The following is a 26,691-nucleotide window of genomic DNA, read 5'->3' as shown; positions in this document are numbered from 1 at the left end:
GACTATTGAAAGGACAAGCATGTTCCAGCTTTGAGGAGACATAATTGTAGGAGAAAAAACACAATTTGTAGCTACTATAAATATCCCATTCCCACCACCAAAGCAAGTACCTTAAGGTTTTTGAGCAGAAGTCCTTGTTGGAGCAAAGTGTTTATGTGACTGTCTTCAAGACCCATTATGTAGTGCTTGTTTCTTTTTTCTGTTTGTATGTCGTGTGTGTGTAGTTGTAGACCTTCCAAAATATGCAAGCATATTTCTCCTATAGACACTATAGGAGAAATGCTTCTGTTTCCATAACCACTCTTTAAAAAATGTTGCATATGCTTGAGAGGACAGAGAGGAATTGGACAGTGTTGTGTGGGGTAATACATGGATAAACTTGCCTTGGGAGTATTTTGATTTCATCCCCTGCTCCCTTCTAGTCTTGGACATCAATCCTAAACAATTATGGAGTTTAGCTGGATATCTGGAGCCTTAAATTTTGTTCACTGTCTTCTGAAGTGTTTAGGATTTCATTTTCTTTCACACAGTTTTCTAGTGTTGTGCAATCTTAAATCTTACTCTTGTTAATGAAAGCTTAATCCTTTATATAGTTGCATAATTCTAAGGTCAATGGAATTAAGATCAAAAGCAAAGTAGCCATGCGATAAAAAAGATAAAGATTTAAAAACATTCCTTCAGTAATGTTTTTATGTCACGGCTAGCTGGCTGGGATCTCCTACTGTAGGTTTTCAGGTTAATAGAGGCGCTATGTTACATTTATTCCTGCTTCACTTTTGAAGATTTGCTTCTTTAGAGGAGTACACTAATGTAGTGCAGACATACAATGAGCTAGAGCAGGGGTGCCCAAACCCTGGACCATGGGCCACTTGTGGCCCTCAGGGGCTCCCAATCTGGCCCTCAGGGAGCCCCCAGTCTCCAATGAGCTTCTGGCCCTCTGGAGACTTGCTGGAGCCCATGCTGGCCTGACACAACTGCTCTCAGCATGGGGATGACTGTTCGACTTCTCACCTGACAAGGGCTCCCTCCACTTCTTGCTGTTTCACATCTGTGATGTGGCAGTGAAGGAAAGGCTAACCTTGCTTTGTAGGCCTTTTATAGGCCCTGAGTTACTACAAGACTTTCATTCATTCATATAAGTTCCATCTCTAATACATTCATTTATGTAAACTTATTCAAATTTGAAATATAAATTCTTTTTTCCCGGTCCCAGACGCAGTGTCAGAGAGATGTGGCCCTCCTGCCAAAATATTTGGATGCCCCTGAGCTAGAGGAGCAGTTCCCAAAGTATGTGTCACTATGTACTTGCCGGGAATGTTGTGGACTGCCTTCTTCCTTGCAGGAGAGACTGCCGCATGAACCTCCAAACAATGGCAAGGAGGCTCAGTGTCCTGGGCAGAGCCACAGTGTGCAAAAACCATGCTCTGGGAAAAGTCCTCCTGCCCACCCTGATGCTCTTATCACTATTTTGAAGCTTTCAAATGCCCTCCAAACACAGAAGTGGTGGCGACATTGCAGCATGACAAGTTTCTTGTCATCCCCACCATCTTTCAAGTTGCACTGAGCTAGAGTTTATGGAGTGGGCTCAGGGATGGCATTTTGTCTACTTCCCTGTCATCCATAAAAATTCCTTCCTGTCCATGCGCAGATTAGTTATGTGCTACTTTTATTGCCCTGGCTTAAAATGAACCAAAAGATTCTCTAAAACTCATTTTCAAGAACCCGGATTAAGTTGGGCTTGTATTGAGCCTATACTGTTATCTGTTAAGTAGATTTTTACGCTGCAGTTCTGAAGTCTATACATGCTGGGACTTATTACCTACAGAAAGTGAAGAACTGTGAGCTTAAGCTGTTCTCTGCTCTACCGTCAGAGAACCCTGGGATGTGTACATGGAACATGCTCTCAGTATAGTGATCAGTGTCCGTTTGAGGTTTTCACAGATTCTGAAAGATGGTCTACATTTGTGCAGCACAATAGAAGAATGTTAACTCTGTGTGCATTGTTTAGGGATTGATTTTTGAAAGTCTTTGCTAAGCAATGTTTGTAGAAAGTATTTTTTATTAATATTTTGTTATGATTTAGGTTATCCAGTTTTCCTTGAGAGACTATGTCCAGTACTGGTATTACACACTAAGTGATGATGAGTCTTTTCTTCTTGAAATTAGACAAGCTCTTCAAAATGCACTAATTCAGTTTTCTGCTAGGTAAGATTTCTTTTCATGCACAGCTTAAAGCATGTTCAGAAAGGTTTTTCCTAGAATTATTGCAGTAGACTTCAAAATGCATTAAAATTTTCTGTATTTGTGTTGTGTGATACATTCAATAAAAATAAATACCTTGTAACATGGTTTCACATGTTTAGAGTTTGTATTCCAACTCTAATCAACAAGTGAGTTTTTTTTAAATTGGAGTATTTCCAATGTCAGGCTAAACCAGCTCTGAAAATGAATATATAAAATTTCATATCGGTATCAAGTGTTTGTTTATATCAAATATTCAGAGAATTTATCTTTGTTTATCTTTGGATAAAAGTAACCATTTAAAAAAAAATTCAAGAGAAACTCTTAGTGGGGCTAAGGGGAAATGATGGGGGAAATTAAAAAAAAGTATCACTTGCAAACTATTACCACTTGTGAAATTAAGCCAAAAATCACACTCTTTGCAATATTATTATTATTATTATTATTATTATTATTATTATTATTATTATTATTATTATTATTATTATTATTATTATTATTGAGGGTATTTATATATTGGTTTGAAGCTCAAGTAGTTCATGAAGTGATTAAAATAGCATCCTTGTCCCTAAACGGGTTCACAAATGGGAGTCACCTGCAGTTAACTGAAACCATGGACACTGGTGAACGCCCCCACACCATCCACTCCCCTCGCTTCTGGAGGGTCATCTGAGCTAGCAGAGGCTGTGGACATCCACGGCCTCTGTCAGGCTCAGACTGAGCCCTAAAATGAAAAAATTGTCACTTTTTTTTTTGCAAAATTGGAAGCAATTTTTTTTTTCATCTTAGGGCACAGTCTGAGCCCAACAGAGGCTACAGACAGACATCTGTGGCCTCTGCTGGGCTCAGATGACCCTCTGGAGGCAAGGGGAGTGGAAGGTGTGGGGGCGTTTGCTAGTATCCATGGTTTCAGTCAACTGCAAGGGGTTCCGGAATGGAACCCCCGCAGATATTAGGGCATGCCTGTACTGGCATCAGTAACTTGCAAAGAAATGAAATCAGTAACTTGCAAAGGGATGAAGAGGGATAGTTGCTATCTCCCTGCTAAATGAGTACAGGTCCAACCTTGTTATACACTAATTTTTTATACACGGATTTGACTCAACATGAATGGCCACTGCAAATGAGAAGGAATGTGCTGATCCCTAGAGAAGGGGAAAAATCCATCCCTTTAAAATCACAGTTTAAAAAACTGATTTTTAATGTTGTAGAGAGACAGTCATGCAAGTGATTACAGTTATAACCTAATTATCCATGGATTTTTCACCCTTTAATTAAAGGAAAATAGCCTCCTTAATGCAAGAGAGGGCAGCCGGCTGACAATCCATCAATCATTCTCTCTCCAGGCTTCACTCCTCCCTACCCCCTGAGCATGTGAAAGAAGGCTAAATGGCAGTGATTATCACCTTCTCCATTCTTTCCTCCTCACTGCACTCCTGGTGAAGGGAGAAATTGCTGCCTCCTAGTGAACCCTAAGCACCTGGAGAGAGACTAATTGCTTCTGTGTGCATTACAATAGGTCAGCAAGGCTGTTTTTAAATCACAGGAGCAAAGAGACTTTGTTTTTTAAATTGATTTGCTTTAGTGCATTTTTTGCCATCCATGTGAGTTCTTTGAATGGAGGAATATTGAGACTCAACCTGTATACAACTTTACAAGGTGCTTCTTTGTCCAGTTAGCAGTGTGACCTTGCATTTCCTGAAACTGTTGGGCTGCTCCCTTTTCAGGTTTCTGAGGTCATTTCTGAATTTTTGCAAGCACAAAGGAATTTAACATCACCTCTTAGTACTATGTAACTTCAGACAAAAATATAATTGGCCAATTATATATTTTACTGTCCAAAGAGGAAAGTTAACATCCACTGTAAGACACTCCCATTTATTTTTTAGATGCTTTATTTTTCAGAATTGTAAGCACATGGGCCCAGTGCAGATGTAGTGCAAAACCATGGATCAGAACTAAGAGAGCAAGCCATGGTGAGCCTCATTTTCACTCTTCCTCCATGCACTGCTAGAGTCAGGGAGTAAAAAGTTCCACTGCAACTTTTCATTAACCCAGTTTTCTGGTACATACATACTCACCGAAGTGTGATTTGTTCTCATTCTAGTTAAAACAAGCTGGAATTGTTTCTTCTGTTGCTCTTAAAGTTTAGCAGATATCAAACCCTCTTTATAAACCCAAATGCCAAAATGTTTTTTTTGTCTTGAAGGATATTGAACTGACAGTCATGTAAGATTGCCACCTAGTGTTCTAATCCAGCATGAGCTATCTAAATATTTGAAGTGATTTTTTTCCGTATTCACTATGGAAACTGTTGAACATACTATAGCCTAAATCAAAATGTCAGAGTGAATTAGTGTAAATTAATTATAGTCTTTCTGTTCATATTTACAGAAATGTGTATCCCATTGTGTCCAGTGGTGCTTACTGTCACATAAGCACACAGAGGATGGCAGCCGTAGTGCTTTTTAACACTTTGCCAATGTTGATTTTCTTTATTTTGAAAGGTCAAAAGAAATAGATTGGCAGCATTATTTTACTACCCGACTTGTAGATCATTTTGCTACTCATCTTCGATTATTCAGAAAAGCTCAACAAAGAATAACAGAAAAAGATGATCTGATGGGAGGTAATGCCTGATATTTTTAATGTGACCTTTGTTTTTTGTAACCAAAATGTTACAAACCGTTTTGTGTTAGGTAGCTCCCACTTAGGTTTTCCATAGTGTTCAGTTTTTTATTTAAAAAAGTATATACTGTCAGTTCTCTCTATGCAAATTCACTTACCTGTGAAGGGCAAAATTGCTGTCTTCTCTCATTATCTGTGTCTCTGTTCCCATTATCTGTTATACAGTGACCTACCGGAGGCTGCAGGGATCTTCAGAAAGGCACCTGTGACCAATGCAGACCCCTTTAAAATGGCCAGCAGAAGCATTTTAAAGGGATCTGCGCTGGTTGCAGGTGTCATTCTGAAGGTCCTTGCAGCCTTTGGAAGGTGTCTGCAGCATTCAGAGACCTTCTGGCACTTTCTACTGCACTTTGCGGGCTTCTGAAGTTCTCTGATGGATTCTTCTGATGGCAGGGACAATGCCTCTTGTAAATGATTCTATAGGATCAACTGTTCATTATCTGCAAATTTGCTATCTGCAATTGTTTCCAGGAACCTAAGATAATGAGAACTGAATGAACAAAGGAAAGAATTCTGAAATCTTCATTTTCTTAACTGCACACTCACATTTGGATTTTTAATACACTGAGAAGTGGGCAACCATGACCCTCTGTACAATTTTCATACCTCAGTGTGGCCCTTAGTGCAAAAAATTGCTCACCTCTGCCATAAGTTCAAAAAAACGGTAGACTGTTCAAAATTGATGGCTCAATAATCAGGTGGTCTGCTTTCAGTTGTATGATTGTTTTATTTTACTGGGATTTTTTTTATCTTACTGTGTGCGTTTCGTTTGTGTAAGGAAACAAAACAATAACCCCAAATCCTTTAACAACTCAAAAACATTTTAAGTGTTAAATAATTATATGAAATCATAGACCTTCGATGCAACCAGGATATTCTGCATGGAATATGTCTGAACCAGTTGCTGAATCACTTTTTGAAATTATCTGAACCAGAACTAACTTGGACAGTTATTAAAATACTGAGAACTTTAACTGAGCTGATTTTTTAAAAATGCTTTGACTATGTCCTGGAAGTTCTATTAGAATGTATTTACAGGACCACCCTCATTATCTGTGGGCAGTGCCGTCACTAGGAGGGTGCAGGGGTGCAGCCCACACCAGGTGATGCCCCCGGAGGGATGATGCTCACTGAGGGGAGGTGACACCCCAAGTAACCAAAACTGCTAAAATCGTGATTTATAGAAATAATGCCATCATGTTATATGCGTAATTACTGCAGAATGCAATGAAACAAGCCACTTTGAAATATATTCTATCAAAAAAATGGCTAAAAAACCAGCAGGCACATCACCACACCCACAACCCGGGTTGTGGCCCCGTCCACTGATGGGAAAAGGTCCATCATTGGACTGACGTGCTGGCCTCCCCCACAGGGTGACGCAAACCCTAGTGATGCCACTGTCTGCGGGGGTTCCATTCCAGGAACCCCCCCACCCCCTACAGATTAGGAAGCCTCAGATAATGAAATCCATGCGTTCTGGGGGACCTGTAATTCTCTGGAGGTGAGGATTATCTCACCTCCAGAGACATCTCCGGAGAGTGTTTTGAGGACCTAGAACAGGGGTGCCCAAAACCCGGCCAGGGGGCCACTTGTGGCCCTTGAGGACTCCTAAACCAGCCCTCGGGGAGTCCCTAGTCTCCAATGAGCCTCTGGCCCTCTGGAAAGTTGCTGGAGCCCATGCTGGCCTGATGCAGCTGTTCTCAGCATGAGGACACCCCTGGCCTTGAAGGTCGCTTCTGGCTCTTATGTGTAACTTCCCAGTGCGCAGAAAATATCCTCCAGAGTACAGCTCTCCTTGCCTCCAGAAGCTCCATGTGAATCCAACCTGCAGATACTGAAATCTGCAGGTACCAAACCCGTGGATAACACAGTCTCACCTTTGTATGGGTGGAACAAGGACAACTTGCTGGGCAAGTTAGATCCAGGGCTCATATGAAGGGTTGGCATTATTGGGCAGGTACTAAGGGTTTGAGGTTGTTGGCTTCATTGCCAGTTCCCAAGACCATGTCTGTGTCTATAACACTCATATCTGGTGGTGGCAGAATGATGTTCTGGCCAGGAGTGCCACTTCAGTGTCACCTCCTCTTTCCCTTCCTATCTCTTTTACCTTAACTTAAGCCTTGCCATGAATGAGGGCTCATTTATGACAGTTCCTTGACAGTCCCTGAAACTTGGTCAGATGAGTCTTACTGCTCTTTGATTGGATCATTTACAATGTTACACAATTGTACTGTATAAATAAAGGTTGAAAACGGAAACTCATTGTTTGCTACCCAAGTTCAACTAAGCATAAGGACCAGATTTTTTGCTGTTGCTAACTCTTGGCTTTGAATCTTGGAGCGTTTGTTTAGCATGAAACAGACATACAGTGCAACATAAAGTGTAATTATCATACAGAGAGGCAGCCCAATCCTATCCTGCACTGGAACAGGCAGGCCAGCTGGCCTGCACTTTATCCACCACAGAGTAGGAAGTAGATTCCACACAACTTGAAGTAAGGGGAATTATTTCCCCTTACCCCATGTTGCATGGCACCTGCCACTGTAGTACTTGGTACTGATCTGAGCAGCCCAGTATAAGACCAGGCTGCTTGGGAAGGGTATTAGGATCCAGGCTAAGTGCTGGAGGCCAGTCCCACCCTCCTCAGGCCATTGCAAACTTACCCCTGACCACTGGAATCTCATGAAGGGAGGTGACTCGTGTCCTCATGCCAGCCTCCCTGACTCCTGAGACATAGCAGGCATGTCTTACAGCATTATTTTGCAAAACTCCGGGGCTGGCACAAGAGACTTGTGTGAGCCCAACGAGTGCTCTGGATTGCACTCTAAAACTTTTTACTTAAGACTTGCATATATTGACGCACATGTGAGGAAAAGCAGATGTATGTGCGCATAGTATGAAAATGTAATGGCTAACACAGAGTAATGCAGAAGTGTAATGATGTAACAGTATCTGATATATGATAGTGATAGCTATATCATGTGGTAAGGGGGTATAAGGTGCACTCAAGTCTTCTTGTTTCTATCAGTAGATGCGGTAGAAGACCTTGTAAATACATTTTTTGAACTTGAAGTTGAAATGGAGGAGCACATCTGTCATGATCTAGTCTGCACATCTCCCAAAGATGAAGAAGGTTTGGTTTTCTTTTGATAAGTTGTGAATAAATCATGCCAGCAGTCAGTCTTATAGAAATAAGCTGAAATGTCCACTTAATCGTTATTGATCCTCAGTGTACAAAAGGTATTTGTACGTCATAAATTTAGTATTTGATTCTGTAATTAATCAGTGAAGGGGAAAAGATATATTTGTAATAGTAAAAATTTATGTTCTGTTGGTTTGCAAGTGGAACTCGAAACTATACAGTAGATATTAGTCATACTCTTGCAAAAACCTGCAATATTATAAAACATGTATTCATAGGAAGTTAAGCATTTGCTGTAGTGGAATAGAAGGGCTTATTAATGTTTTGAAGAAAAAAGAGAAATAATATGTTCAATGTTTCTTTTGCATCTTTAGGATTCCTAAGGGATCTGTGTGAAGTTTTACTGAATTTATTGCTACCTCCTGGAGACTTCCAGAACAAGATCATGAGATATTTTGTCAGGGTAAACTTAATTTCATACACTGTATCCCAGGAGTTTAGCCTTAGAGCTTGATAACGCTTGTATAACCAGGAAGCATAAGTCATACACGGGTCTTGTCAGATGGGTAAAGTTTATTCCTGATTCGGTTTTATGTAATTGTGCTATATGTTTAAACAGTTAATTATGGAAATGTAAAAACTTGTAAAAATAATGGTATGATGCAATCTACAACTCAGTGCATAAGCATGGAGGTTTTCCATTGCTGGATAAAGCCTTGTTTTCTTCACTACTTCGTGCTTATGCATGATTGCAATCAATATCATGGACCATGAGAGAGAGGGCTCCCTGTGAGGCAAGAGGGATATTTTGATAGAAATATGGGAGATGTGTACTGTAGTCCTTTTCCTTCAGAGAGCTTGTTGGGCTGCTTGCAGGCATGTAGGAAGGGGAGAGGAAGAGATGGACATTCACTCAACCTATCGCAGTGGTTCCCAAAATCCTCCTTAGGAGGAGGGAACCACATAAATATTTGCTGGGACAAGGGAATTGCAGCAATGCAATCCCCAGGATTGCGCTGCTGCCAGGAGGGGAGGGGGTTTCACTTCAAGCCAAGCAAGCTCTGGAGTCCTGGGAGGTCCAGTGGTCTGGGGAGCCCTGCGGAGGGCTCCCTACACCTCTGTAAGTCTGTAAAAAAAGAAAAAACAGGTACTTCCAGTTTTCATGATGAAATTGGAAATGTCCGTTGTTTTTTTTAACAGAGGACCTCCTAGGACTCCAGCATTGGCTGGAGGTAAGTGTAAACCTCCCCCCCAGCAGCAGTGTGATCCTGGATATCGTGTTGCTGCCTTCTTCCCCCTCCCCACCCCACCAGCAGTGATCTTGGCTGGTGGGAGGCAAATAGGAATATTCTGTGTATATGCCAGTTTTTTACTGAATCATACCCATTATGTAGAAGGAGCATATTGTTCCTTTTTTCAAGGTTGAAAAGGCAGCATTCAGCTTTTAAATGTGAAATAGCTGTTGCCCACAGGGTTGGTTAAAAAGTTGGTTCAAATAGGTGTGTGATTTCTTCAAGAGGAAAAAAAGGAATATTTTTCTTACAGCTTTTAAAGTAAGATTTTTGTCTTCCCTTTTTTCTGACTAGTTGCTCAAATGCATATACAGTAGGCCCTTTATCTGTTCTAGCCCCTCCCCTCCGCAGATACTGAAATCCACCGGTTGCTGAATCCACAGGCCTCAGACCACCTCCAGACAAGACCAGAAGTTACCAGCACAAACCAGAAATGACTTCCATTTACTTCTGGGAGGCTTTCTGAGGCCCTCCAACAGTGGGCTCAGCATCCACAGATAAGGAGGAACCATTGTAGTTTTTAACTTGAAATTTTGGAAAAGCTGAAACCTTGAAGAAATTTAGTATGAAGAACTGAAACTTTTATTGTAATTTTTAGTAATTTTGATTGTAACTTTTATTATATACTAGGAAATCCTTGCTCAAGGAATTCTTCTTCCATTAATAAATCAGCTCAGTGATCCTGATTATATTAATCAGTATGTCATATGGATGGTAAGCTTTTTAGACTTTTATTAAAAAGAAGCATTATATTAAAAAAATTATGTACATACAGCATTCTCACTTTCCCAGTATACTTCAGTGTCCCTGTCCTGATAAGCATAAAGATGGATCTTTTGAAGTGGTGGTTCTGTTTTATTTAATAGGGGACAGGCAATTCACCCTAGCATACTCTCTTTTTTTTTACTGTCTGTTTGCTGGTGTTTATCAATTTTTGTTAGATTGTGGGTCCTTTAGGAGCAGGAAACCATTGATTTTGCTATGTATACAGTTTTGTTAACTTTTTTGTTAAAAAGCAATATCTATTCTTACTATAATTCCAAATACATAGCAGAATTTGATAATTTAGGCTGCAATTCTATCCTCACTTTCTTGGGAGTAAGATCCATTGATTATAATGGGACTTCTGAGTAGGCAGGCATAGGATTGGGCTGATAATCATCATTTTCAGAAGAAAATCTTAATTTTCAGTATTGTTTAATGTTCTAATATTGCAGTATTTCAGGTTGAAAGTTTCTAAATTTGTGCTATCAAAACTCATGTTTAGTTTAAATGAAAGGGCTTCATACATATTTTAACAAAATTGACATGTGAGAAAGTGCCCTGTGAATTAGAAAGATCTAAACTGAATTCGCAACATTTCTTACCTGTAGCAATTGTAACAGAATTTCTTACATCTGTTAATTCTATGTTTTAGTCAACTAGACCAGTTGCTTCATGAGATTAAGTACCTTGTAGAATTAGAATAATTAGTTGGCCATACATGTTGCAGTAGTGTTGGCCTAAAAAGGAGAAAAGGTTCTGTGTTCATTCACATTTCTAGTTTGAGTGGTGATCCAGAACTGAGCAGGGAACCTTTCTTTTTCTTGTGGGAATGAATATGATTACATGTGTTTCAGTGTTCATCACTTTAGGGATTGTTTTGCATTGTTAAAAGCATAACAGAAATATTTATTTTTGTTCCTATCAGGGAGTGTAAATCATAATAATAGGAACAGGTTCTGGATTGTAAGGCTTGCTTTAGAGTACAGTCTGAAGAACAGCAGCTTTTTATGCTTTGAGGGCATTTTGTATATATATACAAGTATCCCATGATTGCATGAATAACTACAGTAGCTAAATTTTTCTTTAATTAAATCATGTTTTCCCTATATTTTAGATTCGTGATTCAATTTGCAACTATGAGGCCTTTATGAACATTATTAAAGTAAATGACAACATAGGGGAGTTGGAAGCAGTAAGGGATAAAGCAGCGGAAGAACTGCAGCATCTTCGGTCCTTAGATACAGCTGGTGATGGTTGGTATTTAATGTGTTATGCTTAAAACGTGCATGTATTATTGAAAATTAATGTGAAAGCTAATTGGAGACTTGAGCATCTTGGAAGGGATCAAACATGCATAAAATTTTACAGTTGGAGTGTTCTTCATTGAAAAAAATTTCTTAGATCAGTGGTTCCCAAACTGGTGGGTCACAAATCACTAGGGGAACCAGAAGGAGGCTGTTCCCCCTTAAGGGAAGCGGTCAAGAAATGACTGCAGCGACTGCACTGCTGCGGTCATGCTACTGCTGCAATCAAGGTTTTTTTTACAAATCTGAGGGTAGCGCTGGCTATCTGAATGGTACGGTGTGCTCACAGCCTCCTCTGTGGTCCTCCCCACTGCTCCAAACACCTCCTTTTGGGATCACAACCCACTTTCGGTTTTGCGATCACCCCCACAAAAGCTTACTCTCCTGTAGGAATATGGGAACCACTGGCTTAGATCAGCAATTCTCTAACTTTTAGCACTGGGACCCATTTTTTAGAATGTGAATCTGTCAGGACCCACCAGAAGTGTTGTGTTGACAGGAGGTGACATCATCAAGCAGGAAAATTTTTTACAATGCTAGGCGGAAAGCCTACCCACACTTACACAGGAGTAAGTCCCATTTACTATCATTGTTAAAAGCATATATTTAACAACCTGTTCAAGGTACAGATCTGTAAAATTTCCCCAAATGCAGTTACATACTATTGCAGCGTCAAGTCTAATATATTAAAAATAAAATATTGAAATGAGTGGGGACCCACCTGAAATTGGTTTGTGATTCATCTAGTGGGTCCCAGCTCACAGTTTGAGAAACACTAGCTTAAATCTTCGGATAATTTTCAATTTAAAAGTGAATTCAAATGATCTAGAAATAAGACTATTCTTGTGTATTTCTTCAGTATTCTACAACAGCCACCATTAAGGCTGTATGTCCTTCAAAAAAATTTTTTTAACCCATATTATGTTTAGTTTTATTGTCTAGTATATTTTGCATGTGGTAGTTTAATGGAATGAGGGAAGAATATATGCAGGAGAAAGCCGATGCGCAAGAGAAATCTCCATAAGCCAACTTTAGATTAAATGGAATTTCTTCAGGAATTGCCCATAACCTGAAAATGTATCTATTCATGAGGACCAGAAACTAGCAAAATAAAGTTTAAGTTTCAATTTTATGAATTTTACACTGTGCTATGAAACTCTGCATTTGTGGCTCAGTCATATCAAAGAATATGTGCAACACTGATTTTAGGCAGCTGAGCTGGGGCTAAAGGGGAAGTTAAAATGAAATAGCTGTCTGTTTCCAAAGAATAACTCTGTTTTAAAACCACATTTTACACAAACCATGTTTATACTACCTCCTCTAAAATGTTCACATTTAATAAATTCATTTTTGCTCTCCCCAACACTTGCGCTCCCAAGGCAGCTAGCAGGAAAAATAAATCATTTGCAATATTATAAAACTACAGTGAAGCATTTTAAAAAACTGTAACATAAAACAAAGCTATCAGCATGCATGAAACCACAAGAAGAAAGTAAATGGCATCAAAATTAAAGCAGCAATAAAAGACTGTAGAAGAAAAAAAGCAGGCAATATAAAAACAGAGCAGCAATACACAATGGCTGCAATCAACAGTAATAATAAGGCATGAAAATATTGAAACGTTAAGCGGCAGCAAAACCATCCAGTGCCATCACCAAATTATAGTTAAAATGCCAAACAAAACAGAAAAATATTTAATCCTTGCCAGAATAGTTCAAGGCACGGAAGTCATTCTTAAATCATGAGAAGGAATTCCGCAACTGTGGTGCCACTGCAAAGTTTATCAAAGCTGTTTCTATAAGCTGGCAAGTGCAACTTAAATGTGACTGACTGTGTTTGCATTTCCAGTTTAAGTGAAACCGCTATTTCCTTTATAAAAATAACGATCAGTGCTTCCCTGAATAGAGACATTCACAATATTTCTGTTTTTTAATGTATTTACTACTAAACCTTGTGTTTCTTTATGAATGGATTTAAGCAATATTTTCATTGTAATACTCTAACTAATGAATGCATCTCCTTTTGAGTCTTATTTCTTAGTGCATTTATTTTCAGATATCAACTCTATAAAAAATCAAATAAATAGTTTATTGTTTGTGAAGAAAATATGTGATTCAAGAATACTGAGGCTGCAGTCAGGAAAAGTAAGTGTACTTTTCAAATTTTCTATAATTATACATAATTTGGTTGAACTAGAACAAGACATATTCCAGATCTAATAATGGAAAGTATAGTTACAATATTTTGAAACATAATGTTCTCATGCCCTTCTTTCAAAACCTGTTGAGTTTCTTATGTAAAAAGAACAACCAGTAGTTCAACTTGTCACTTTCCTAAAATTGCTACTTTTATTGTCTGTTTGATGCTGGTCAGTCCTGAACCATTCCATGCGTATGTTCTATGGCATTGTGAAGTCAACCTCACTGGACTGACTTTCGTAGACCAATGAATCTGCTGCTGACTGTTAGCAGGGTATCACATAACCTAATGTTAACTTGTAGAAGAAATGATATGCTATCTTCAAACTTGTTTTCCAATTCCGATTAGCTGATGGTGAACAGTTACCTCAGTGACAGCCACCTGCAATTACTGTTGTTGCAGTTCTGGTGCAAATTGCTTGTGGCCCTGGGCAAAGTCTTGCTCTCTCCCTGATAGTCTGAGAGAGATCATTGAACACTGCCTCTACTATTCATACTTGAGGGTTCAGGGATTGGCTTACTGAACTACTCTCTCCAATATGTGTATGTGTCCTTGACCAGTGTCCAGCCTGACTAACCCATGACTGTGGAAACAAGAAATTTTTTTCCTTGGGAAAGGTTGCAAATACATAAAATACTCTTATGTGTAAATTGTATGGATTTTCAATTTAGCAACCAATTAATGTGCTGTGGTCTTTATCCAGGAAGTTGATACTGTGAAACTGGCTGCAAACTTCGGAAAACTTTGCACAGTCCCTCTGGACAACATTCTAGTAAACAATGTTGCACTACAATTTTTTATGGGTAAGAGAACAGTAGCTGAAAACATTTTTTGTGTGAACTTAAAAGTATACTTACATAGAATTCTATAAGCATAGTATAAAGAAGGGGAGGAGAAAAATTGTTTTTGGACCCGGCCAGTCTCTCTACTCACTGCCCATACTATAGAATGTTTCGTTGAAATGTTCACTATTTTATACTGAACCTTTATTAGTTTATTATTTATGGAGAAACTCTTCAGCCCTTATTCTCTTTGGAAGCAATCCCAGCTGTACCCTGGGCTGGCACAAGTCTTTTGCGCCAGCCCGAGAGGGTCACAATCGTGCCCTTCGCTCCTCCATGGGAGTAAGCACATTAGCTCCTCCATGGGAGTAAGCTGTATCAGTGCATGGAGGTGCGCTAGCCCACGGAGGCCTGGTCCAGCCCCTGCAGTGGAAGCAGCAGGTGAGTTTGCGCTGGCTGGCTGAGTTCAGCTGGTGCAGGGGTCTGGGACAGAGTGGGGGGGGGAAGGCAGGTCTTCTGGGGCAGGGGGCAGGAAGGGCAATGGGTGTTCCTGGGGATGGGGGAGCAGGAGGTGGGGCCAGGATCCAGCAATTATGCTGGATCCTAGCCCTGTTCCTGGGCTGCACGGCGCAGCTCCAGGCTGCTCCATTGTGCACCACCTCGTCAGGTGACCCAGATCTGAGTAGACCCATTGGGGCTGCTGCCGCTTTACCTAGGGTAAGGGGAAAAGTTTCCCCTTGCCTTGGTCTGAACCACAGTCAGCCCCAACCTTGCACTGGATGCAGTGCAGGCTTCCTGGCTTGCATCTTCCAGCGCGCATTAGGATTGCACTGCCTGTGACTTATTCAGGATGGTCTCTATGCCCCAAACTGCCCCTGTATTCTATCTGCTTGGGTCTTGAATCTTGTGCAGGTCAAAGTTCATGTACTGTGCTTAAAAGTAATGTATATAATTCTGCTTTCTGTAATGTATGTAATTGTTCTTTAATGATTCTGATTCAAAATTCTGATCAGCATCATTTTGCTAATTTAATGTTTGTGTTAATTCTTCCACATCAGTTCATTAATGCAAATTTTCTTAGGATAATGTAGTCTTGGATTTTTTTTTTTGCATAGATTATATGCAGCAGATGGGAGGTCAGGCGCATCTCTTTTTCTGGATGACAGTAGAAGGATACAGGGTTACAGCGCAGCAACAGCTGGAAGTGCTATTGAACCTTCAGAAAGATGGAAGGCATCAGACAACACAAACCAAAGGCCTGTTAAGAACGGCTGCAGTTGGAGTTTATGAGCAGTATTTGTCAGAGAGGGTAAGAATGAGTGTGGAAACAAAATTATGCAAGCTTCAATGAAAGGAATCTGGAAGTATAAAAGACAAACTGGAATCAGTGAATTGGCTTGTCTTGGCATGTAAAATTGAAACTGCAGAATAATTTATTTTTCACATTTTTATACCACCCTTCCTCCAAAGAGCTCAGGGTGGTGTACACAGCGTTTCCCTCCTTTTGTCCTCACAACAACCCTGTGAGGTAGGTGAGGCTGAAAGAAAGTGACTGGCCCAAGGTCACCCAGGAAGCTTCATGGCTAAGGGGAATTTGAACCTGGATCTTCCAGGTCTAAGTCCACCTCTCAAACCACTATAGCACCCTGGCTCTCAACACCATAATAAAGCACCAGAGTAAGCACGGCTAGATAAGATGGTACCCTTTTTGACCAATTTAGACCTACACAAAATAGGTGCAATCTTTTTCACTGAACCATCTTGAGCTGGTATATCTGATGGTCTGAACATAAGCGATTGCTTATGTTACAGTTACAAAGTAACTGCAGTATGTCTGCAGTTACAAAGTAAAGTTATTTAGTGCTATGTACCAAGTAGTCATACTCAGTGTTGTCTTTTCTCAGCCCAGCAAATCTTAATGATCAAGGAGGTATTTGAATATGAAAAGGCCCTAGTGAACTTAATAAAACATATTTGTTTTATATTTTCTTCTTTTTTACTTTAGGAAAACAGCATTTGATTTTTATTCCTGTTCTTGGCTTGTTGTGCGACTTCACCTTAGCTTGATTTTAGAATTTGTCATGTGTGTTTAAGTTCTTAGTTTAGCTTGACTTCACAGGGATTTTCTTGAAATTATTTTTATGTCCTGCCTTAATATAGAGGCTCAGAATTTTACTAAATTTGAAAAGCATTTTTTCTGTGTGTGAATTTGGTGGAGGGAGGGGAAGCATCCTGTACCACTCTGAACTTCCTTGGCAGAAGGATAGAATACAATGTAGTAAAAACTAGATTTTGTTTTACTGTACAAGTAAAACAAAAAAATCTTGTTTTACTGTAATCATAGTATTCGGTACTGCTTAATCTCCTTTCCTTCTGTTCTCTATTCAGTTGTGTCATCTCAGCCCTTTTTCTTGCAAATTTTTTCTTGCTTATTCTAGGAAAGCCGCCAAGAACTATATGCATAATGGAGCCTAAATTAGGACCTTTGGAGTCCCATTAGTTTTGGTGGGAAAGCTTTGAGTGCTTACACTTCTACCATTGAAAACCAATGGAACTTAAAAGTGCTCAACCTCAGTTGGATTATGCTAATTCAGTTTTACATTCCATAATATTTGCTTTCAGTTTCTGAAAATATGGTTACTGGTAAGGATGTCCTTAATTGCTTTTGTTATCTCATGTAACTGCTTTGCATTTGAAAGCAATGGTAAATCTAAGAGTCTGTGGTTTGATTAGATAACTATGCAATTACTAATAATATTACTACTGTGCTACAGTTTTAACTTCCTTTCTCTATTAGTGACTGAGATTTAATTTTTCCAAGTAGATATTAAAATAAGGTCAAATGGTGCAGAAGTTTATTTAGTTCTCTGTGGCAGGCAAATCCAAGAGTTAACATTGATGACACCTTGGTCGCAAAGCTGGCAGAAAAGCTGAATGAGGACCCAACTCCTGAAATCTTTGATGAGGTTCAGAGAAAGGTATAGCATATTTGTTCTATGCTTAGTATTGATTAGAAAAGCTGTTAATCACATCTGCTGTTTTAAAACAAATTCAAGGTTATCCTGGAAATAGACTCTAGCTTCTGTCATGCACAACTATCATAAGTTGACATTGGTGCTATCCCTTCTCTCTCACATGTGGATTATTCCTATCTTTCTTTTTCCAGAGCTGTTCTTGTGTTACTTTTTACATTAAAGTTGCCATTAACTATGGCTAGCTTTAATAGGGGTTTAAATATCAACCTCTAATCTGCAAAGTATATGACAACAAATCTTGATATCTTAGCAGTTTAAAAAGCTTTGGGGGCAGATATGGGTAAGAGTCTGAGGTGCAAATAGGGATCTGCCCAGTTCAAGTCTCACCTCTGCAGTGAATTCTTACTATGTGGCCTTAGGCATGATGCTCCCCAGCTGCAATATGCAGATATTAGTTCTCACTTTACAGTGCTGTTGTAGCATTCTTGATATTGCTCTTACATGTGAAGTGCTTTGCATGCTTAGGTAGTGTTAGATAAATGTGTGATTTGATTTTTTAAAATAAAATTATTGCAAGGGGTTCTCTGGTTCAGACATTGAGAAGTTTAGAATTGGACTTTGCAATGTTTTTCTATCAACCATCTTTAAATGCACAGGTGCTCTGGTAGTGGTGATAAATATAACTTACAATACCTTTTGGCATTTAATTTCCTTATATAGTTTGAGTAATACTGAACTTTTTTTCCATAAGGTTTATGACTTGATGCTGCGGGACGAAAGATTCTATCCCTCGTTCAAACAACATGCACTCTATGTACGAATGCTTGCTGAACTAGATATGTTGAAGGATCCTAGTTTCAGAGGATCGGATGATGGCGAGGGAGGTAAGTTGACTTCTGGGTTAACAGCTGTATGTGTTATCTTTAACTGGGGCTCATCACAGCACCAAATTTTCTCAAAAATATGAATTGTTAATCTATTTAAATGCTTATCCTATCTCATCCTGTGGGCTTGGGAACTTAAGAGTAACAATATATAGGTGGAATTGGGTTAGACTTTAAAAAAAGATGTTAAAACTTTATCACACTACCTGCTTTGCCCCAGTTTTTCAAGACTTGAAAACTACAGGTGTTAAAGAGATGCAAGTCACTGATGCCTTAGAAGAAAGAAGTTCACTTTCTCATATAAACAATATGTTTACATAATGGATGCTAGGTCCATAAGCATGTCATTATCCACAATCTCAGTGTGCTTGATACGTAAAATGGTATCGACAACTATTTTGTTTTAAAGCACTTTATAAATATTCCATACTATAATAGTTTTCTGACATTTTATGGGAATGTCCCCGGTAGAGATCATGATTTGTGGAAAGTAGTGGGGAGAGTTTTCAGCTCTTTCAAAACCCTCAGGTGTTTTAATAATATCTCTTCATAACTAGGTAGACAATGTTAATAGCATATATAGTGAAAATCTAGTTTGAGAGTATGTAAACAGTGTATATCATCCCATATGACAATTAACTAGATCTGTTTTTCTATAAAGGTTGAGTCTCATTATTCGCGAGTGTAACGTTCCAAGAACTCACATGGATGGCAAAAAACGCACTATAGCAAATCAATTTAAAAAACAAAGGGCGCAATCCTAACCCCTTATGTCAGTGCTTTCCAGCACTGACATAAGGGCAATTCAGCTCTGAGGTAAGAGAACAAACATTCCCTTACTTTGAGGAGGCCTCTGTGAGTGACACCCAACTGCAGGATGCAGCACATGTCCCATTGGCACTGCTGGAAAGTACTGACATAAGGTGTTAGGATTGTGCCCAAAGTCTCTTTGCTCCAGTGATTTATAAACAGCCTTGCTGACCTTTGTAATGCACACAAGGCCATCAGTCTCTCTCCAGGAGCTTAGGCTTCACTAGGAGGCAGCAATTCCTCCCTTCACCAGGAGCCCCAGCAAGGGGGAAAGAATGGAGAAGGTGATAATAGCTGCCATTTAGCCTTCTTTCATGTCCTCAGGGGGAAGGGAGGAGTGAAGCCTGCAGACAAAATGATTGATGGATTGTTGGCTGGCTGTCCTCTCTGGCATTATTAAAAGACTAATTTAAAGGGCCCTTCTCATCAGCTTGAAGATGGAAAATTCTGTGGATACTTAGGTTATACCTGTAATCACTTGTATAACTGTTTCTCTGCAACAGTAAAAAGCAGTTTTTTTAAACTGTGATTTTAAAGGGGTGCATTATTCCCTTCTCCAGGGATCAGCACATTCCTTCTCATTTGCAGGAGCCATTCGTGTTGAGTCAAATCCGTATATAAAAAAATCCGTGTATAACAAGGCTGGACCTGTATGTAAATTTGTTAGGAAGACACAGCCCGTGCCACAAACGTAATTCAATATGACATTCAAATAGTTTTTTACATGATTTTTCTATACTGAACTGTTTGCAGCAATATCTCATATTTGAAACAGTTCTAAAATATTTGCTTTTACAACTGAGATACTTTCTTCCATTGATATTGGATCTGAGGGCATAGATTGTTGGCTACAAAAACTCACGCAGTAAAAAACCGGATCAGTCCATAAGAAGCTACAATACTTTAAATGAACATTGCTAATCTTCTGGAGATATTTCTTTTCCCTTTTTTGTTATTTATGGCTATTTATAATAATCTACAGTTATTTTTCCATAACCTTCACGAATATCATCAGAATCAGTTGTGGTACTGATAGGGTAGTACAGTGTTGCTTTTATCTAAATTGGTGTGCTTTGCTGCCTCCTAGAGGCATTTGTTAGCGGTCTACTAAATTTAAGGAGGACAAGGAAAATATCCCTGCTAATAATGAATTTATTCTGTACTGTGTTTGCACTGATCCAATCTGAAATAGTGCAGTGGATTCAACTTGCAATATTTTTCTCTTGGTATTGTTCTAGTGTCAAAGATTTCCCAAATCATTTTCCTTTAAACAACAAAAAGCATTTGTTTAGTGATCAAGTTAATTTTTTTGTCTGCGGGGGTACACTTTTTTGTTACAACCCATAAATACAATCAAAATGGTTTGAATATAAATACATTTAGTGGACATGGGGAACTGAATAATGGAGGAGTTTGTGTGTGTTTTTTCTTTCAATTATATGCTTATGCAACTCCATGTAAAATAGTTTGATGTGCTCCAGTTAATTCCCATCCTGTGCTAGGCTTGAGTGGGACTTCATATCTAGAAGTTATCCCAAATCACTAGTATCCTATTCTCTGTGTTGTTCACTGCCTCATATGCAAGTTCGTTTAACATCATCTTAGCTTCTCCCAGCTCCTCGTATCCAATACTCACCAGCTTAACTTCAATGTGGTATGACCACAATGTTTCTGGATCTCTTCTTGCATACAGTCAATGCCAGTAAATTTTACTGCTCTGGCAGGTTTAACTTACCCTGACAGACTACAGTTACTTGCCCTGATGGACTGCCTGCTTGTTGTGCCATAGAAGCTACGTTTGAAAAGCATTGTAAATATTTATCACTACTTCATTTGAGAGTGGGGTATGTGATGCTACAGACATTTTGAATTTGGAAAAGTAAGCCTAAATTCTATTATTTAGTTAAATTTTGGGTGTATTGGTACTATTTTGCAGCAGATGTAGATCTTTATTTAGATTTGCTTGCGATAGAAAACTCTTGGTAAGTAACTAGAATTTTGTAAACTTTTTGTATAGTTAACTGCTTAAACTTAGTGGTTATGCATCTTGACCTCTCTCTCTCTCTTTCTTTTGTAGAATCCTTTAATGGATCACCTACAGGCAGCATTAATTTAGTAAGTGTATTTTTTTCATCCTTACAGAATTTGTACAGGTGTAGCATTAACCTGGAAGTATAAATGTGCTCATTGCTTCTTTGCGGTTTCACCTAAACCTTTTCTGTCATTAGATAAAATAAATTTGAAGAAATTTAACCAAATAGTTTTTTATTTTAATTGAATAGTTGTTGAGGTTGGAAGATTCAGGTTGGGATTGCAGTTCTGGGAAAGGTGGAATTTTCTTTCTCCAGGTACTGTGTCGCAAGCTAGACTTAATCCCAAATGGGTGGAACTTAAAGTAATGTCCTTTAAATTGCATCAGATAGTGAGTATATGAAAAGGAGGACAGGTCACTGCTTTGGTCAGTAACTTTCAGCATTTTGCATCATATTCTATCTCTTGACTCTGCTTTTCTTCTGTGAATTAACAGAAATGAAACAGAGGAAGCTTTCCTTCAATTTTTATCTTTAACAGAAAGATCTGTAAAGCTTCTTAGACACAAGAGCACTGCAGACTCCTGCATACTGTAGAGATAGATACCAAGTTGCTTGCTTAGATTATTTTAAGTGAAGATTAGACAAATTATTGAAGGGCACAAGACTGACTGCCACAATAACTACATGTACTTCCATGCTCCAAAGCAATATGCCTCTTAGTATTGAATGCCTCAAACAACCATTGGGATTGGCCATCACCTTCATGTCCTGCTCGTGAACTCTGGTGTCATCTTGCTCAAGGCTTTTGCAGTGCTGGATATGATGGAGTCATGATCTGATAAAGACATTCTTGCTGATAATGTAGAGCACACATTTTTATATTGAGTCTTAAAAGTGGCTCTTTTTTGTCTAGTCACTGGATGATCTTTCCAACATGTCTTCTGATGAGTCCGTTCAACTACATGCATATATTTCAGATACTGGTGAGTCTAGTAATGTCATGTTCATTCTCTCTCTTTTCTAATTTCTAGGCATATTGTAATCATGCTTTTTATATATTCTGACTTTTTTCTTCAGAAGCATTGCAATGTTAATCAGTCATAGATCTCCTATAAATCTAAATCATTTCTCTGTCTTGTAACCTTTTTGTTCACCTCATGATCTCTGCTTGCTTGGTGCAATTACTGAAATTACCAAACTCAGGAACAAAGAGCTGCTTTAGGCCACTGGTTTCTTTTTAGTTTGAACCATTGACTCCTGTTCTGGCTCACAAGGGCTTATGAAACTTCCCTTAGTTTTGAAAGCAGTTTGCCAGGCAGCATGGGAAAGTTGCTCTTTGACCAGAGCAAGTCTAAGGCTCACTTGGACTCATGGGACTAGTTTGATGGTTCTTTGGGTCCTAGTCATTGTAATTTTGAAACTTCGTCACTAAAATGTTGTTTAGTTGAGCTTAAATCTCCTGAACTTCTTTGACTATTTAAGATTAGACTGTGCTCTGCTCATTTCAACATTAACACTAAATCACATTGCATGCATTACATCAGAATCACCAGAATTTTGTTTCATTCCTATATAACTTATCTTGCATTTCTGTTAAGCAAATGTTTAGAACTTTTAAAGTAAAGAATAAAGGGTTGTGTCTTCAATTCTCTGGTATGGGAAATAGAAACTCATTTGGAGCCATTTTTGAAACATGTGATTTTCAAATGTTTGAAGAGTGAAGTTCATGGAGAGGTGATCCAACTGGACACCTCAGCATATTGAACAATTTAAGTTGGCTTGTATTTAGCAACTAATTTTAGGCAGTTGGATATTCCTCACATTAGTAGCAATTACTGATGCTTTATATGACTATGATGGAGATGGTATAACTCTGTGTTCTTGGGAGTTATATATTCAGTTAATTGTCCAGTGCCCCAAAGTATATTTTGCATAGAAACTGACACAATCGCAACTAGTCAAGCTTCATAGTAAAATTGGTATTATTCTAGATAAAGCCTTTTTAGTTATGGAGCACACAGGAAAATTACATTCAGATGTGTCCTGCATATTACATTGGCTATGACTGTGAAGTAAACTCTTGAAACAATTGACAATTTCCTTAGACTCTAATATATTGATTGCGTGACACAAAAATATCAATGATTCATGGCAAGAGGTGTGGATAAAGCAACCTTCGCTAAATTTGAATGTGAATCTCCTTTGAAGAAGCTACCAATTCCAATTTCATGCTTTTTGTCACTCAATTTCTGCCCAGTATACAGTAGTTTCTTTGGTTGCTGATAATCAAGGCCAGCCCAGCTCCTGGCACCTGAGGCAGCACAACAAATGCCGACCTTCCTTACCTGGTGATGTGCCTTTGTTTTATGCCCCACCCCCTCCTTTATCCAATCCAGAGAGTGGAAATGAGGAGAAGATTGGTGAGCTAGAATGTCTCCAACACTGTAGCCCACCACTCCTGTTCTGCTTCTCCCTCCTGGGAGTGGGGGTTAGGATACAGCATGTGCTGCCACTGCCGATCCCACTCTTCCCTGTTCTGCCCTCCTGCCACCCTCTCCCATTTCCTGTGCCATCCAACAGAAACTCACCTTCCTTGGCCAGCACATTGATGGGATATGTTCCCTGTACTAGTTGTTCCCTAACGATATATTACTGGGACCCACATTTTAAAACACTCTATCAGGAGCCACCTAGTTTTATGAGACAAAAAAAAAAGTTTCACTTCCCCAGCAGCTCAAGCCTCTGTTTTTATGTTTTTTACTATGGTGGGCTGCTGCCTTCCCATTTGCCATGCCTGTGATAAGAGCATAGGCGTGTTTGCTTACTCATGAGTAAAAACGCACACATCTCTGTTTTGCTTTCCATAGGGCTCAATACATTTTCCTTGTCATCTTGGGGTGGGAACTTTCTTCTTGAGAGACTTTTGGGGTCTGCGTTCATTGAATCAGGACCATTCTAGTGATGTTGTGTGCCCTTTGTCTTGCCCTTCAAAGCAGATTGAGACATGGTCACCACTCATGAGTAAACACTGAAATGCTGTTCTATTTCAGTTTCAATATCCAAGTGTGATAAAATAGGTCAAATCTTTCTATTAATAAAAAGCTTCACCACAGAAAACCTGTTGATGATAGAAAAATTCTGATTGCATATTTGAATTCAGCATGAAATGTCACATTAGAAACACCTCCATTGTTCCATGTGCCAAAAATTGTGTTGACCAGTGTTACTATACTATACCGGGGTGGACAAACTTTCAACTTGAGGGATCCTGGACCTTTAACAATTGTATAGAAGAGGGAATTTCAGCAGGAGCAGCTTCTCATCTCACAGATAACAAGCTGCACCTGCTGAAATTATCTCTCCTGCACAATTGTTAAAGGTCCAGTGTCCCTAAAATTGAAAGTTTACCCATCCCTGTACTCTACTGTACTATATTAAAGCAGTATAGGCATGCCTGCTAACCACAGGGGTTTTGTTCTGGAACTCCCCATGGTTTAGTGAATCAGCAGATAACTGGGAATGTCCTCACCCTCCAGGGATGAGGGGATCTGGGCTCCAGAGGTGAGGGGAGCTGATTGTCTGTGGTTGCTACAGGCCTCAAAATGATGAAAAATAACGAAAAAAGCTACTTCCGGTTTCAGCTGAAAACCGGAAGTGATGTTTTTCATGCTTTATAAGGCATTAGGAGGCCCAGGAAACCTCAGAGGACCCTCTGTGGACTGCAGAAGACCCTCCAGAGGTGAGGGGAGTCCAGCTGTCTGTATTTTCCAGCTCTCCTCACCTCCAGAGGGGTGCATGAGGGGGGCCATGAGCCCAATCAAGGGATATCTGAAACTGTGCATAGGGAACCTGTGGACATGACCCACCTGTACTCTGAATTGAGCCTGGAAAGGAACAAGGACCAGTGCAGAAGCCAGAATATGCTATAGAATGCTATGTATGAAAACTTGTCGCAGTTCATTTTGTTCCTCAGTTTGCATGTCCACTTTGTCTCCACCTTTGTCATTTCCAACATCTTTTCATTTCATGTCTCTTCTGCCCTTTCGTTTTTCTCTTTTTTGTGCCTCCTTTTTCTCTCCATTTTTTGTCTTAAATTGATAGTCTATGCTGATTTTGACCCATATGCCATGGCAGGAGTTTGCAATGACCATGGCAAGACATATGCGCTATATGCTATCACTGTTCGGCGTCGATCTCCAAGTGGTGATGAAGTGTGGAAAACATATCGTCGCTACAGTGACTTCCACGACTTCCACATGAGGATAACTGAACAGGTAATGGTCACAATTAACAAGTGTGTATTACAGATGCTTTTCACTAATTTATTCATGATTGGTGGGCTTCCTTGGGCTTGTTCAGAATTTGCTTGCTTAAAATGAGTTACCAACATGAGCTCATAGTCACTAACATATTACGATATATGGACCAAGCTGAAACTTGGACAGGTTCCTTCATTGATTGTTTGCTGGAACTGGGATAAGCTAATTGCACACTTATTCTGAATTCTGGAGAGGTTTGGGCTTGGCCTGTAAGCTGGGGAAGTTCATATTCTGTACTTCCCAGTTATCTTTGTATTGAAGTGCAATTTCATCTGCAATATGCTTTGCAAGATTTCATCTTGTATCTGCATTAAATGATCTTTTGATCAAAACCCTATGCATTGATATAAACCGCAGTACCACATCAGAATGAATGTATGAATCACAATGGCCAAATTTGTAATGACTGTGGCAAGACATATGCACTATATGCTGTCACTGTAATTCTCAATACAGCAAAATTCTTTGTACAGTCAAATCACTATTTTGTCAGGGAGAAAGCTGAGCTAGAACTGTTCTCACTGTTAACTGGTCTTTTTTTATATGTAGAACATTTTTGTATGTTTTATTGAATCGTGAACTCATACCTTCAGCCTGAAGTGGTACACTCCAGAAATAGTATTATTCTGAGTTTATTTCAAGCTCAGATTTAAAATGACTGTGGTTAGTATTGATTCCAGCATAACACAACTCTATTGTTAAAACTGGCAAAGGAAGAGGGCATCTCTTACCCATAGTTAAGAGAGTGGCAGTATCACAACTGCACTGTGTCTGAAGTATGTTTTTTAAATGAACAAATGACAAAGTTGGAGTCAGTAGTCAGACATTTTCAAAAAGTGATTCTTATATGGTTTGTGTATCCTTTTTGCCTAGTTTGACAACCTAGCAAGTATATTGAAACTTCCTGGTAAAAAAACATTCAATAACATGGATAAAGAGTTCTTAGAAAAAAGAAAGAAAGATCTAAATGCATACCTGCAGGTATGTTCAGGTTTATTTTTTTTAATCAAGGATGCATGTAAGAATTACAATGTTTTCCACATTGAACCTCTTTAAAGTTTTAGTGAAGTTAATTGTTGAGTTGTGCAGTGGGCTACAGTGGGCTGTTACAGAAGTTACATACAGAGTTGCTCAAGTAGTATGTCTGTATGATGATGATGAGTATATATCTGACATAGTGTGTTTAAACATTTTGGAAGTAGTTCAAAGTAAAAATGTGTTGGAAGGAAGCATACAACCCAGTAATTCTCAAAA

At 39.1% G+C, this 26,691-nt stretch overlaps 1 protein-coding gene across 5 annotated transcripts in view; it reads left to right on the top strand.

Moving 5' to 3' along the window:
- The window catches only part of SNX13 (sorting nexin 13), an 81,364-nt gene that overhangs the window by 40,785 nt on the left and 13,888 nt on the right, over nucleotides 1–26,691 (top strand). For 2 of the 5 annotated variants that reach the window (XM_066627414.1, XM_066627410.1), the window contains exons 5-19: nucleotides 2,084–2,205; nucleotides 4,749–4,870; nucleotides 7,961–8,065; nucleotides 8,449–8,537; nucleotides 9,997–10,080; nucleotides 11,246–11,384; nucleotides 13,491–13,579; nucleotides 14,338–14,437; nucleotides 15,532–15,725; nucleotides 17,293–17,394; nucleotides 18,143–18,275; nucleotides 21,163–21,200; nucleotides 22,032–22,101; nucleotides 25,220–25,392; nucleotides 26,311–26,418. In XM_066627414.1, coding sequence (XP_066483511.1) covers nucleotides 2,084–2,205; nucleotides 4,749–4,870; nucleotides 7,961–8,065; nucleotides 8,449–8,537; nucleotides 9,997–10,080; nucleotides 11,246–11,384; nucleotides 13,491–13,579; nucleotides 14,338–14,437; nucleotides 15,532–15,725; nucleotides 17,293–17,394; nucleotides 18,143–18,275; nucleotides 21,163–21,200; nucleotides 22,032–22,101; nucleotides 25,220–25,392; nucleotides 26,311–26,418 — 1,668 coding nt within the window. The remainder of the gene's footprint in view (nucleotides 1–2,083; nucleotides 2,206–4,748; nucleotides 4,871–7,960; nucleotides 8,066–8,448; nucleotides 8,538–9,996; nucleotides 10,081–11,245; nucleotides 11,385–13,490; nucleotides 13,580–14,337; nucleotides 14,438–15,531; nucleotides 15,726–17,292; nucleotides 17,395–18,142; nucleotides 18,276–21,162; nucleotides 21,201–22,031; nucleotides 22,102–25,219; nucleotides 25,393–26,310; nucleotides 26,419–26,691) is intronic. The other 3 variants (XM_066627413.1, XM_066627411.1, XM_066627412.1) reach the window with 3 other exon arrangements.

The sequence above is a fragment of the Tiliqua scincoides genome, chromosome 5 (genome assembly GCF_035046505.1).
Source record: "Tiliqua scincoides isolate rTilSci1 chromosome 5, rTilSci1.hap2, whole genome shotgun sequence".
NCBI lineage: Eukaryota > Metazoa > Chordata > Lepidosauria > Squamata > Scincidae > Tiliqua > Tiliqua scincoides.
Note: the sequence above shows the minus strand (reverse complement) of the source record. Positions and strands in the feature narration are given on the sequence as shown.